Source organism: Stenella coeruleoalba, assembly GCF_951394435.1.
Source record: "Stenella coeruleoalba genome assembly, chromosome: 1".
Lineage (NCBI taxonomy): Eukaryota > Metazoa > Chordata > Mammalia > Artiodactyla > Delphinidae > Stenella > Stenella coeruleoalba.
This window is the reverse complement of record NC_137169.1, coordinates 144,742,040-144,754,155: the sequence shown is the minus strand read 5'-3', so window position 1 is coordinate 144,754,155 and position 12,116 is coordinate 144,742,040. Positions and strand designations below refer to the sequence as shown.

The 12,116-nt window shown below is 48.9% G+C and overlaps 1 protein-coding gene across 4 annotated transcripts in view; it reads left to right on the top strand.

The window, feature by feature from the left end:
• Window positions 1–12,116, top strand: part of SUSD4 (sushi domain containing 4) — a 275,118-nt gene that overhangs the window by 150,363 nt on the left and 112,639 nt on the right. Inside the window, exons 1-2 of one of the 4 annotated variants that reach the window (XM_079916391.1) lie at window positions 3,942–4,283; window positions 4,876–5,046. In XM_079916391.1, the coding sequence (XP_079772517.1) occupies window positions 4,911–5,046 (136 nt within the window). In that variant the 5' untranslated portion in view covers window positions 3,942–4,283; window positions 4,876–4,910. Of the gene's footprint in view, window positions 1–3,941; window positions 4,284–4,469; window positions 4,616–4,875; window positions 5,047–12,116 lie in introns of those variants that run through there. The other 3 variants (XM_079916394.1, XM_079916393.1, XM_079916392.1) reach the window with 3 other exon arrangements.

Below are 12,116 nucleotides of genomic sequence, written 5' to 3'. Positions count from 1 at the left end.
TTAAATGCTACCTTCCCAGTAAGGGCTTCCCTGCCTACTTTATGAAAAATTTAAGCCTCGATCTTTGCACACCACATGTGATAGACTGCCAGTTTCCCGTGACCCCTTCAGTCCACTCTCTTCTTGCTTCTGGTCATCTGTTTGCCCCATAAAGACTACATTTCCCAGCTTCCCTTGTAGCTAGATATGATCATGTGACTAGGTTCTCACTAATGATAGGTGAGAGAGTTAATTTTTGTGTAACTCCTGCCTCCCTTGCCTGAAAGGAAATTGTTTGCCTTAGATTCCCTTTTCTTATCACTCTCCCTCAGACTGGACCCCAGACAGATCAGTGACCCAGCTTCAGTCCCACACATGAGGACAGTATCTTAGAGGATGGCAGAATAATGAGGTAGAAGGAATCTGGGTCCCTGAATGACCCTGTGGAGCAGAGATGCCCCATCCACCTAGAATAGTAAGACATTCACATAAGGGAGAGAAACTTCTATTTAAGTTACTGAATATTTGGATCACTTTGTTGTAACGACTCTGCCTATGCTCTAACCTACACATCTCCTGTATAAATTCCCTGATTTTATTATTCTGCCTAGTACTTCACACCATCTAACACTCCCAATATTGTCTTCTTTTGTTTATCGTGTGTTCCTTAAGTAGACTGTGAGTTCTTCCAGGGCAGGGGGTTTAGCATCTTTGTTCACTACTGCATCTCCAGCACCTAGTACAGTGCCCAGTTCATAGTAGGTGCTCAATGAATATATTTGGAATGAAATGTTATTGTCCACTGAAAATGAAATCAAAGGCTATGCCGTGAATACAGAGCTTCAGTAAGTTTTGAAAAGAAATCCTAGGGCAAGGTGGGGGGCAGTAAGAGGATGGGAGAGGGGAGGGGAAAATGAGTGAAAACAGTGAGGAACGTCATTCATGGAGGATTGAGAGAAGCGTGGCGTCCGAGGAGGGGTGGAGTTTTTAATCAGGTCAGAAAAGCCCCTCGGCTCTGGGAGGGAGGCTCTGGGGGCTTTGCTTCAGCATGTCTCCCCACTGGTATTGGTTTTGGCACTGACTTTTATATGAAAGAGGAAGAAAGATTAAGTTTTTCCCCATTTAGCAGGAAGGAAGTCATGCTCTCTCCTGCATTCCATCTACGTTTATTCTCATCCTCTTGAGAAAAATCTATATCCTAATATTCAGGATAACTTGCCTAGAATCCTTGAGGTGGAAGGTATTCACAGCAATAGCTGTGACGTATTGGGAAAACCATTAGGATGGAACTGAACTGCTTTAGATTTAACCTGACGCCTTCCTAGGCTGGGTGGTCGTGAGTAAATGGATTGAACTCCTTTGTCTTTAGCATCCTCGCCTGTAAAATGAGTGTAACACTGGACACTGAATAGTGTCCCCCCAACCTCCTGTACCTCAGAATGTGACTGTATTTCAAGACAGGGCCTTTAAAGAGGGAATAAAGTTAAAATGGGGTTGTTAGAGTGGTCTCTAATCCGATATAACTGGTGTCCTTATAAAAAAGATTAGGACACACACACACACGCACACAGAGGGAGACACCAGACACTTGCACACACAGAGGGGTGACCATGTGAGCACACGGCAAGATGGTGGCCATCTGCAAGCCAAGGAGAGCAGCTTCAGAAGAAACCAAACCTGCTGACACCTTAATCTCAGACTTTTGGCCTCCAGAACTGTGAGAAAATAAATCTTTGTTGTTTTATGACACCTAGTGTGTGATATTTTGTTATGACAGTCCTAGAAACTAATACATGAGATAATGTGGAAAGCTAACAAAAGGGTGTGCTGTACCCGCACTCAAATACTTGTCTTCTAAAGTTGCATTAATAGAAGCAAATATTTAAAATACAGGATGTGCCAGTCCTGTCGTATGCTGGTCAGAACCCATAGAGTGAATGTGGAATCCCCTTCTGGAAACAAACTCTGATTGCTTGGGGGTGGGTGGCCATTGTGAAACTGGGTCCCATCCAGAGAAAGGCTACAAGGCTGACGAGGAGTCTAGGCACTGTTACACTGTGCGAAGTAGCTGAGTTTAACCCAGAGAAAGGAAGAGTTAAGGGGACATAAAGCCATCTCCAAATGGGTAAAGCACTGTCTTAAGGAAGAGGAATTCCATCTAGCTGTGTGGGCCCAGATGGGAGAGCCGGAACCAGTGTGTAAAAGTTTCAGGGAGGTAGGTTTCAGTTCAGTACAAAGAGGGCTTTTCTAAGAGAGCTGTGGGCAAACATTACAGGCTTCCTCAAGTATTCCATGAGGCTGCATGACCACTTAGCAGAAATGTCAGAGGGGGGACTCAAGCACAGGTCCTGTGTTTGCACCAGATAAACTTGGATGTTTATTTCAATCCTGATATTCTCTGTACGACTGGATTGTACTTATCAGCTGGAGAACAGGTCTCAATAGTGGGTCAACAAATGTTTCTGAGTTTGTTGATTTGACGGCTTATTAGAAAGCTTTAGAAAATTTACTGAGAAAAACAATTACATAAGTATTCAAACTCTAGAGGTCAGTCATAGGACCCTGGAAGCATGGGTACCCAACTAAGATTCTGGAGCCCCAAAGCACAAGCTTCAGCAGAAACGAACTTGTGCAAGTGAAAAATCTTAAACTTATTCTATACAAAGCTGCCATCTCAGTTTTACAAAGCAAAAATAAATAAATAGAAAAAATGCTGAATTAGATTTATTTACTAAAAGTTAATCTATCCTGAAAGAATTTGTTAAAATTACTCCCAGTAAGAGTCGACAGAGTAAAAGCTGTAATTTCCTGACTACCATCAGTATGTGAGATTTGGGGAAAGCCGACGGAAGCAGAGGATGATTTGGTGGCGGTATCCGAAACATGGTTTTCATATCCACAAATTGCTACAGAATAATGGGGTGCCGCTGGTTCTAAAGTGCTGCCTACCTGCACCACCTCATCAGCTCACACCCCTTAACTACCGTGGCTGGGACGGAGGCCCTCGGAGCCAGGCAGGCCGAGGAAGACCAGTTTTGCGCAGGGCCAGCGGGCGGCCAGAACCAGTGGGGAGTGAGTTGCACCCTTCTGCGGGCTGGGCTCGGGCACCAAAAGCCGCAGAGAGACAACACCGACAAGGCGAACTCTCTCCAGATAAACTTGGATGGTTCCGAGGCAAACACCTTCGAACCCCTTGGGTTCCGATCCACAGCCCCAGAAGCACCCCCCCCCCGCCGCCCCCTCCTCCGTACTCCACCTTCTGCAGCGGCACCGAGGACCCTCCCTCTCCTCGCAAGGAGAGCGCGCGCCGGGCGGAGGTTCGGAGGGGCCAGCGCATCTCCCAGACAGGCTCAGAGTCCTCCTGCACAAGCCTGCCGCTCGCAAAAGGGCAAATATCAAGGGAGCGGGGGAGGGGGAAGAGTGTCATTCGGGCTCTGAGCGGACACGCAGAGCCTTGGTGGGACCTGGTGAGGTGCGGAGAGCTAAACGCAGGAAAGGAAGAGACTTTGGCAATTGGCCGTCCCCCGCCCCGCCCACGTGAACCCCGTCGGTGGTGAGGGTCTCGGGGTGGGGACCGGCCGGGCTGTGCACTCTTGTCCTACGGGTTGGAGCCACCACCGCGGCAGCAGCCTAAAGCGGAGCCCTCTCCCGCGCCGTGCCGCGCTCTGGGGGCACGGGAGGACGCGCGGAGGCCGCGGCGGCCACCCGGGCTCGCGCGTAGCCCAGGCGGAGACCGCTGTTCTGCGCCAGGAAAGGGGCGACCCGGCCCTAGGCCTGTGCCGACAGGTGCAGGCGCGCGGGCTTCCGATTGGTTGCGGCGGCGGCGGGTCCCTTCCCCCTCCCCGCGCTGGCGGGGCCCCTTCCCCAGCCGCGGCGCCGGCTGGGTCTGCGGAGGCGCGTGCCCGCCGCGTGCGTGTCCGGGCTGCGCGCCTCCGCCCCGCCCCCGCCCCGTCCCTCTCTCCGCGCCGCCGCCGCGCGCTCGGGAGCTCAGGTAGCGGGCGCGCGGGTGACTCCTCGGGGGCGCGCGGCCGGACTACCGTCCTCCCCCGCGCAACTCCCGCACCCGTCCGCTCCCGGAGCCTGGGGAGGGAGAGCGCGGGCGGGGGGAGCTGGAGCCGGGCGCCGCCGCCGCCGCCGCCGCCGCCGCCGCCGCCGCCGCCGCCGCCGCCGCCGCCGCCGCCGCCGCGGCTTCCGTCTCGCTCGCTCGCGCAGCGGCGGCAGCAGAGGTCGCGCACAGATGCGGGTTAGACTGGCGGCGGGAGGAGGCGGAGGAGGGAAGGAAGCTGCATGCATGAGACCCACAGGTAAGACCGAGAGCCCCGGAAGGGGCTTTCCATCCCGGGGAGGCGCTCGCAGGCCGAGGAGGGGGAGTTGGTGCCTGGTTCTGCTCCCCGAGGGAGGAATTTTTTGACAGCGCGGAGAAATCTCACTGGGGACTGGGCAGTAGGACCCATCCCGATCCTGGGGAAAACCAGAGAAGTAGCTGGGGGGATCCGGTGACACCTCGTGAGATTGCTAGGAGTGAAATGTGTAGGCCCGGGGAAAAGTGTTTTTTCAGCCCCGAGAGGCTGGAAGGCTTTAGACTTTCCTGTCGTGGTCACAGCCGCTGAATCCGGGGGACCGGCACGGAGCCAATGTGCGCTAACCCCTGCCCTCCCACCCCTCCTCCATCCCTCCCGCACGCGCAGCATCCCGCGGCGGCAGTTACTCAGTGTACCCCGCGCTGGGGAGAAGAGGGGGGAGCTCGCAGTGGGAAAGGGGGCGGGGGCCGCGCGGGTGAGGAATGGGAAAGGAGCAGGGGAAGCCGAGGGTCCCGGTCCCAGGGCGGAGGAGGGGGAGCGTGGCCCCCGGCGCCCTGGCAGCCTGGGGTATCGTCGTGTTCGCTCTTGGTTGCAGACTCTTGCAAGCCGGATGCCCTCTGTGGATGAAAGATGTATCATGGAATGAACCCGAGCGATGGAGATGGATTTCTAGAGCAGCAGCAGCCTCAGTCCCCCCAGAGACTCTTGGCCGTGATCCTGTGGTTTCAGCTGGCGCTGTGCTTCGGCCCTGCACAGCTCACGGGCGGTGAGTGACCCCGCCGTGGTGCGGAGGGCCTGGGACGGCAGGGAAGGGGAGCCTGGCTGGCAGGATAGCCTTGCCACTACGCCCCTCCTACACCCCACACTTCTGGGGTACCCGAGAATCCGAGGAGCCCCTGTGTCCCAGCCTGAGACCACCCTTCTTCAAAACCCCTGGAGTTCCCAGAAAATTCCTCTGTGGAGCCTGCATAGATTCACACACCCACATTCTGTCTGGAGCTTCCCACCAGCCGCCCATCCTGGCTTCTCTGAAGGAAAGACAATAAGCCTGGCCCATTATTCTCACTTTGGCCAAGAGAGAGAGAGAGAAAGAAAGTGGTGTATTGTGGCGAACGTGTGTTTGTGGACCTTTGACCCTGGTCTGTGCCCTCAGCAGGGAGAGGTCAGTTTTCAGCTTCTGGATTTAGGCCAGAGTTGCAAGAACCACCTTTGTGAATGTAAAGGGTCTGGAAATGTGACCAGACTGGCTGCAGGACAGCTTTATTTGAAAGTTAACTTTCTCTTTGCCTTGGGAGGTGGTGTGTTCAGGCATGCCCGTGCATGTTGACGGTGGGGAGGGGATGCACAGTTGTTCCTTCAGATGTGTTTCTGGAGAACTGCTTGGCTTATCCAGGTCTGAGTTACAGGGGGAATAAAGTCGAGTGCTTTTCTATGAAGTGGAAGTTAGCTGAAATCAAATTCAGAGCCTCAGTCCTCAGAGGCGGCTGATATCTGACATATTCGGTTCTGGCGGGGAGGGCTGTCTTTTGGTTGTGGTAGAGGAAGATGGATGGCATTCCTGTCTGAATTTCAGAGCCTAAGGGTCTTTCTGCCACCACTGCTCTTTGCCGTCCGTTCCAGATTTCCTGTGAGAGCTTGCTGATGTGGGCATATTAAAAGGACAGAATCATGTTTCTGGAGCTGAAAAACTGTGAATCTACAAAGAAATTATAATTGGTGGAAAAGCACGTATTGATTGATAACAAGTAAACCATTTTAGTGTTTTAAAATATTGCCGTTTTAGAGAATTCAAAGGTGAAGATGGAAATAATGAGTGAAAAATTAGTAGAAGTGGGGGAGGGCACTACCAAGTTGGGCTTTAACACAGAGGAATCAATAACCCAGGCGTTGCACTTAGAGGTCTGAAAGATGCCAGGAGTCTAAAGGAGCTTCCTGTGATGTGCATGTTTATCGGAATTAGTGAGAAAACACTCACTTTGGCTGGGGGACCCGGTTTTGGTTTTTCAACAAGGGGTAACTTTTTTGGTGCTCCCTTTTTTTTATAAAAATGTCTCTGAGGCAGGTGTCCTCTTCATAGAGACCAAGGTCAAGTGGGATGGCAGGCCAGCACCTGTGTGGCCTGCCAGGGCTCTGGTCACAGCCTCTGTCCGCCCGTGAGCTTTAGCTCCACTTGGAGGGTGACTGAGACCAGGTGGGCAAGACAGCCTCGAGCAGGGCCTGGTCATCACCTCCCCTCTTCCCTTTTCTTTCTTCCAGTTCTAGCTGTCATTTCCTTAAACCAGGTGCACGTGATTCTCCATCCTCTCTGTTCCTTTCTCCAGTGTAGGTGACAGGTTAGTCAGGGTTCATCTGTGTGTGTCTTGACTGTTGTTATTGGAAGTGTGAGGTGTGAGCACAGCCTGGACTTGGCTGGCTCTTGGTTCTGCCATTTGTGTTTACAGAGCGTCCCCCCACTCAAGGATCTCAGAGCTCAGTACACAGCACAGCCCCCTCAGTCTCACATTAGTCACCCGTGCGGTTGTACAACACGTCTTTTACTCCCCTCTTCCGAGAGGCAAAGATATCAACAGAAAGATCCAGGGCCTTAAAGAAGGCGGGACGAGGGTTGCCTGTTACCTATCCCTTCTTTTTTTTTTTTTTTTTTTTTTTTTTGCGGTACGCAGGCCTCGCACTGTTGTGGCCTCTCCCGTTGCAGAGCACAGGCTCCGGACACGCAGGCTCAGCGGCCATGGCTCACGGGCCCAGCCGCTCTGCAGCATGTGGGATCTTCCCGGACTGGGGCACAAACCCGTGTCTCCTGCATCTGCAGGTGGACTCTCAACCACTGCGCCGCCAGGGAAGCCCTACTTCTCCCTTCTTAGTTCCCACACACTGTAGAAAGGCTGGCCATCAGCTTTGTGTCATCTGGAACTCCCTCAGGCTGAGTGTGATTTCTGGAAGCTGATTTATCATTTCAAAATTCTTCCATGAATAAACAGTTTGGGTGGAAAAGCGTGGTGGAGGATGTTCTATGGAGTTTACTGTACAGAGATTTCTTTCTTAGGAAAGAAGTCCACGTGGAGGCTACAGGGTGGTTTCATTAAAGCAAATTCATTTTAATTCTAGACCAGTGCTTCTAAAATTTTAATGTACTTATGAATCACTTGGGATCTTGCAAAACGGCAGATTCTGGTTCAGCTGGTCTGGGGTGAGCCTGAGAGTCTCCGTTCCCAACAAGCTCACAAGTGATGCAGTCGCTGCTGGTCTCAGGACCACACTTTGATTAGCAATGCTTTCGACAAAGAATTCCTTAAAACAAATTGGTTCTGGCTCGAGACTTTCTGCCGTCTCTCTCAAATACCCAAATACAAATGGCCTGTGAAGAGGCAAAAGTCTCACCCAAGCGTCTAATCTTTAGGTGATACACAGAACTGAAAGTCAGCCCTCAGAGAGTGCTGTCTTTTTTTTTTTTCCAACCATGAAAAGGTGCCTATTTAATAGACACCGTTCTGAAATGTGGATTTTCATTTTTGATTGCTTTCAATGGAAAAGGAACATGACAATAGCAAGATATAATAGTCTCAGCTAGGAGGGGAAAAAAAAAGAGCATATGCCCAATACAGGAGTTACAGAAAAAGCCTGAACTAGAAAGGGAAAAATTGAGCAAGTGATCAGATGAAGAAAAGGAGGGAAGAGAACTCTGTCAAAAACGAAGTGCTTTCTCCTAGAAAGCCAGAGGTTCAGTTCAATTCTCAGAGCCCTAAGGGAGCTTTAATGAGCCTGAGTTGGCCTGAGGTGACTTTTGGACGGCTCTTTCCAGGTTGCCGTTTATATATTAGGAAAGAGGACCCACATTTGGGGCCACTAAAACCATATACTGTGAGAGGAGTAACATCAGGTTTATAGGGAGACACAGGGCCTCGCTGTTCCCAGAATCTGGACGCAGCACAGCTTCGGCTGCTTCTCTCTTCTTCCCTCTCAGTATGTGTTCCCTGAGATGGTTTTTGGGTATTTGAGGTCTGCCCGGAGTGGTCCACCCAGGCTTAGAGGAAGAGAGCTAAGAGTTTGCTTTATGTTTAGGTCCTTGAAGGCGAACTCATTAGTACAGCCTTATAGTATCAGGAACACTGGCCACGCTCTGCTACTTGATAGCTTTGGGGTTTTGGGCATTGGAAGCCTCAGTTTTCTCATCCATAAAATGAGGATGATGCTGCCTAACTTTCGGGGTTGCTGTGAGGGATGGGAGTCATGAACACACTCAGTAAATGTAGACAGTAGTGAGCAGGGGGCTAACCAATCTGGAACCTTCCCGGCCTTTGTTTTATTCATTCGGTAAAACCTGTGACAAGCACTGCTGTATATAATGTTCTTTTCCCCTAGAAGAACCCTTCCTTCCTCTCTATTTTTTGCCCAGTGAACACATTTCTCTTTAAGACCCAACTTAAAATGCCATCACCTCTTTCATATTTCATTTCCCCCCTGCACTAGGTATAACCCTTTGTCCTAGTGTCATCTCATCCACTAGAGCATAAGCCCATTGAAGGCAAGAACCTTGACTTTATTTATTTTCATGTCCCAGGCACCCAGCACAGCATCTGACACACAGAAGATGCTCAGCTAATGCTGACTGACAGCAAGAAAAGACATTCCCAAATTGCTGACACACCGTTTAGAAAATAATTACCATGGGCAGTTACAAAAGTACTACAAGAGTGTCATGGCGATTGAGGCCACTTCCACTTGGAGGAGGCCTGGGAGGTTGGAGGAGAACTCAGGAAAGGTTCTAGAGAAGAGGTGGCACTTAGGATGAGATCTGAGGGAGGCAGTGGTTGGAGCATCTCAGGGGAGAGACACCTTGTGCAGAGGTGTGGAGGTGGTGACGTCATTGAACTGTTCAGGGAGACAGAACAGTCTGGATCATCTAGAACATGGTAGACCTGCAGGGAACCAGTAGGTAAGGAGGAGGAATAAATAATTTGGGACCCAATCATAAGCCCCCGTGAGGATTCCGAGTGTCGCACGGCAGGCAGTGGGAACCACTGAAGGGTTTAGAGCAGGAACGTAATATCATCTGAGCTATGCTCCGTTTCCTTTCTCTGCTTCCGAGTCTCTGACCCAGGGCACTCCCCGTTGGGCTGCCCTGTCTGCACATCAGAGTTGTGGCACTAGTACCGCTGGCTTAAGCTCCTGGAGGTCTTGTTTGGGCCATGTGGCCGTAGCATTGAGCTGTGTGCCAGCAGGCAGGAACAAATGCTGTCTGCCCAGCTCACTGAGTTGGAGGTGCCAGTCTCTTGGAGTTTGAGAAAGATTTCTTACGTGGTAGAGCGTAAGCTTCTCCTGCAATGTTATGTCTAAAAGCCTCAGTTTCAACCTGTACTTAATTCAGTCTATAAACAAAAGTCCCAGCGCCTCAAATTATAAAGCATGTTTCTTCAACAAAAGGCCACTCTAATATAAGCAGCATGGAAACGCTTTTGATTTATCCCCGAGGTGAAATCGGAAAGCTCTGGGAGACAGGAGAAGGATTTCATACCACAAATAGCGAATCTCTCATCTCAGAGGCCTGAAGTGGCAAGTTGGAGAGAGTCAGTGGTTCTTTAATTCCTGAGAGTAACAAAGAGTGTAGGTGAAGATTGCTCTCCAGTAAATATTGATTAAATACGGGAAGAAAAGCACCCATGTGGCGCTCTTCCTGTTGTCAGAGGCATATTTCAAAAGCTTCCAAAAGGCCACGGAGACTTGCCCTTAGCTGGGAAGCTCTGGTACAGCTTGAGAGCCCAGTGTTCTTTACAGGGGTGATAGATCAAGTTCAGTCTCTGCTGTTAAATAGCCACGTGGCTTTGGGCAAGTTGTGTAACTTCTCCTGAGCTCAATTCCTTCCATATCACGAACATTCTTTAATTCTGTGATTATAGGAATTTGATGGGTTCTGAACACTGTGGGTAAAAGCCAGCTCTGTTTTCTCCCGTCTATTCATCTATCTTTTGTGAGTGTCTGTTGCATGCCCTGGGGATACGAAGATAAGGGAATTGAACGTAGTCCTTGATCCTTAGGAAAGCAACAAGTAAGGGCTGGTTTCTTCTAGAAAGTTTGAATGCAGAAGGTTGCCTCAAACTGTTTTCTTCACGTACATTTTTAATTCAATGGAAAATTTAGTGTTATTTATTGATACTGAAGAGGAAGGTGATTTTTCCAGACTTCTTTTATCCTTGTCTTATTTTGCAAGCTCATTTGGTGTTTGATAATTGAAATAACCACACTTAGTAACAGTATGTCTAAAGAGGTCACTGGGATCATCGTCTCTGAATTGAGGGAAAGAAAGGGGCAGAAAAATAGGTTTTCTGATTTGTTTAGAAGCACAGTTGCATTTCGCCAAAACCAACCGCAGCACTTAGGACAGAGGCATCAGACGTAGATTCTCATGGATCAGATGCAACATTTTGTTGATTTATTGGTCCATTCTCACAAGAACAAACTGTCAACCGTTGCTAACCATGGAAGATTGGAAAAAGATGGGACAAGTTTTATTTATTTTATTTTATTTTTGGGGGGGGACAAGTTTTAAATTGGCCAACACCTGAGTGATGGATAAAAATTTGTCAATTGTTGTAATAATACTAATGGCAAACCTTTAGACAGTGCTTACTCTGTGCCAATGCTGTTCTCCTCATTTACATATATTAACTCATTTAATCCTCATGCCAGCTCTACGAAGTAGGAACTATTATTGCTCAGGGTCACCCCGATAGTAAGGCATGGTGACCCATATTATCCTTTTAATTGTAAACTTTCTCCGTAGGCATGGAAATGCTAATCTCTAAATGCATTTTTTTGCTTTTTGTGTTTCAACCCAAGTATTTCTCTTTAAGCCACAGTTATCAGATATTTTGGAACTGTGGCCTGCCCCACCTTGGAGTAAGAGAACTCTTTTTTCAATTAAAGTATAGTTGATATACAATGTTACATTAGTTTCAGGTGTATAACATAGTGATTTGATAGTTTTTAAGATTATACTTCATTTAAATTTATTATAAAATATTGGCTATATTCCCTGTGCTGTACATTACATCCTTGTATCTTATTTATTTTATTTTTAAATTATTTATTTATTTTATTATTTATTTTTGGCTACATCAGGTCTTAGTTGCAGCACGCGGGATCTTTGTTGAGGCATGCGGGATCTTTCCTTGCGGCGCGCGGGCTTCTCTCTAGTTGCGGCACACAGGCTCCAGGGCACGTGGGTTCTGTAATTTGCAGCACGCAGGCTCTCTAGTTGAGACACGTGAGCTCAGTAGTTTTGGTGCAAGGGTCTAGTTGCCCCGAGGTGTGTGGGATCTTAGTTCCCTGACCAGGGATCAAACCTGTGTCCCCTGCCGTGTAAGGGGGATTCTTTACCACTGGACAAGGGAAGTCCGTCTTATTTATTTTATACATAGTAGTTTGTACCTCTTAATCCCCTTCCCCTATTGTGCCCCTCCCCTCACTGGTAACCACTTGTTTGTTCTCTGTATCTGTTTCTGTTTTGTTATACTCATTTGTTTTATTTTTAAAATTCCACATGTAAGTGAAAACATGCAGTGTTTGTCTCTCTCCGTCTGACTTACTTCACTAAGCACAATATCCTCTAGGCTTATCCATGTTGTTCCAAATGGCAAAATTTCATTCTTTTTTATGGCTGAGCAATAGTCCATTGTATATGTATACCACATCTTCTTTATCCATTCATCTGTTGATGGACATTAAGGTTGCTTCCATATCTTGGCTGTTGTAAATAATGCTGCTATGAACATGGGGCCGCATATATCTTTTCAAATTAGTGTTTTCATTTTCTTTGGATATATGCCCAGGAATGGAATA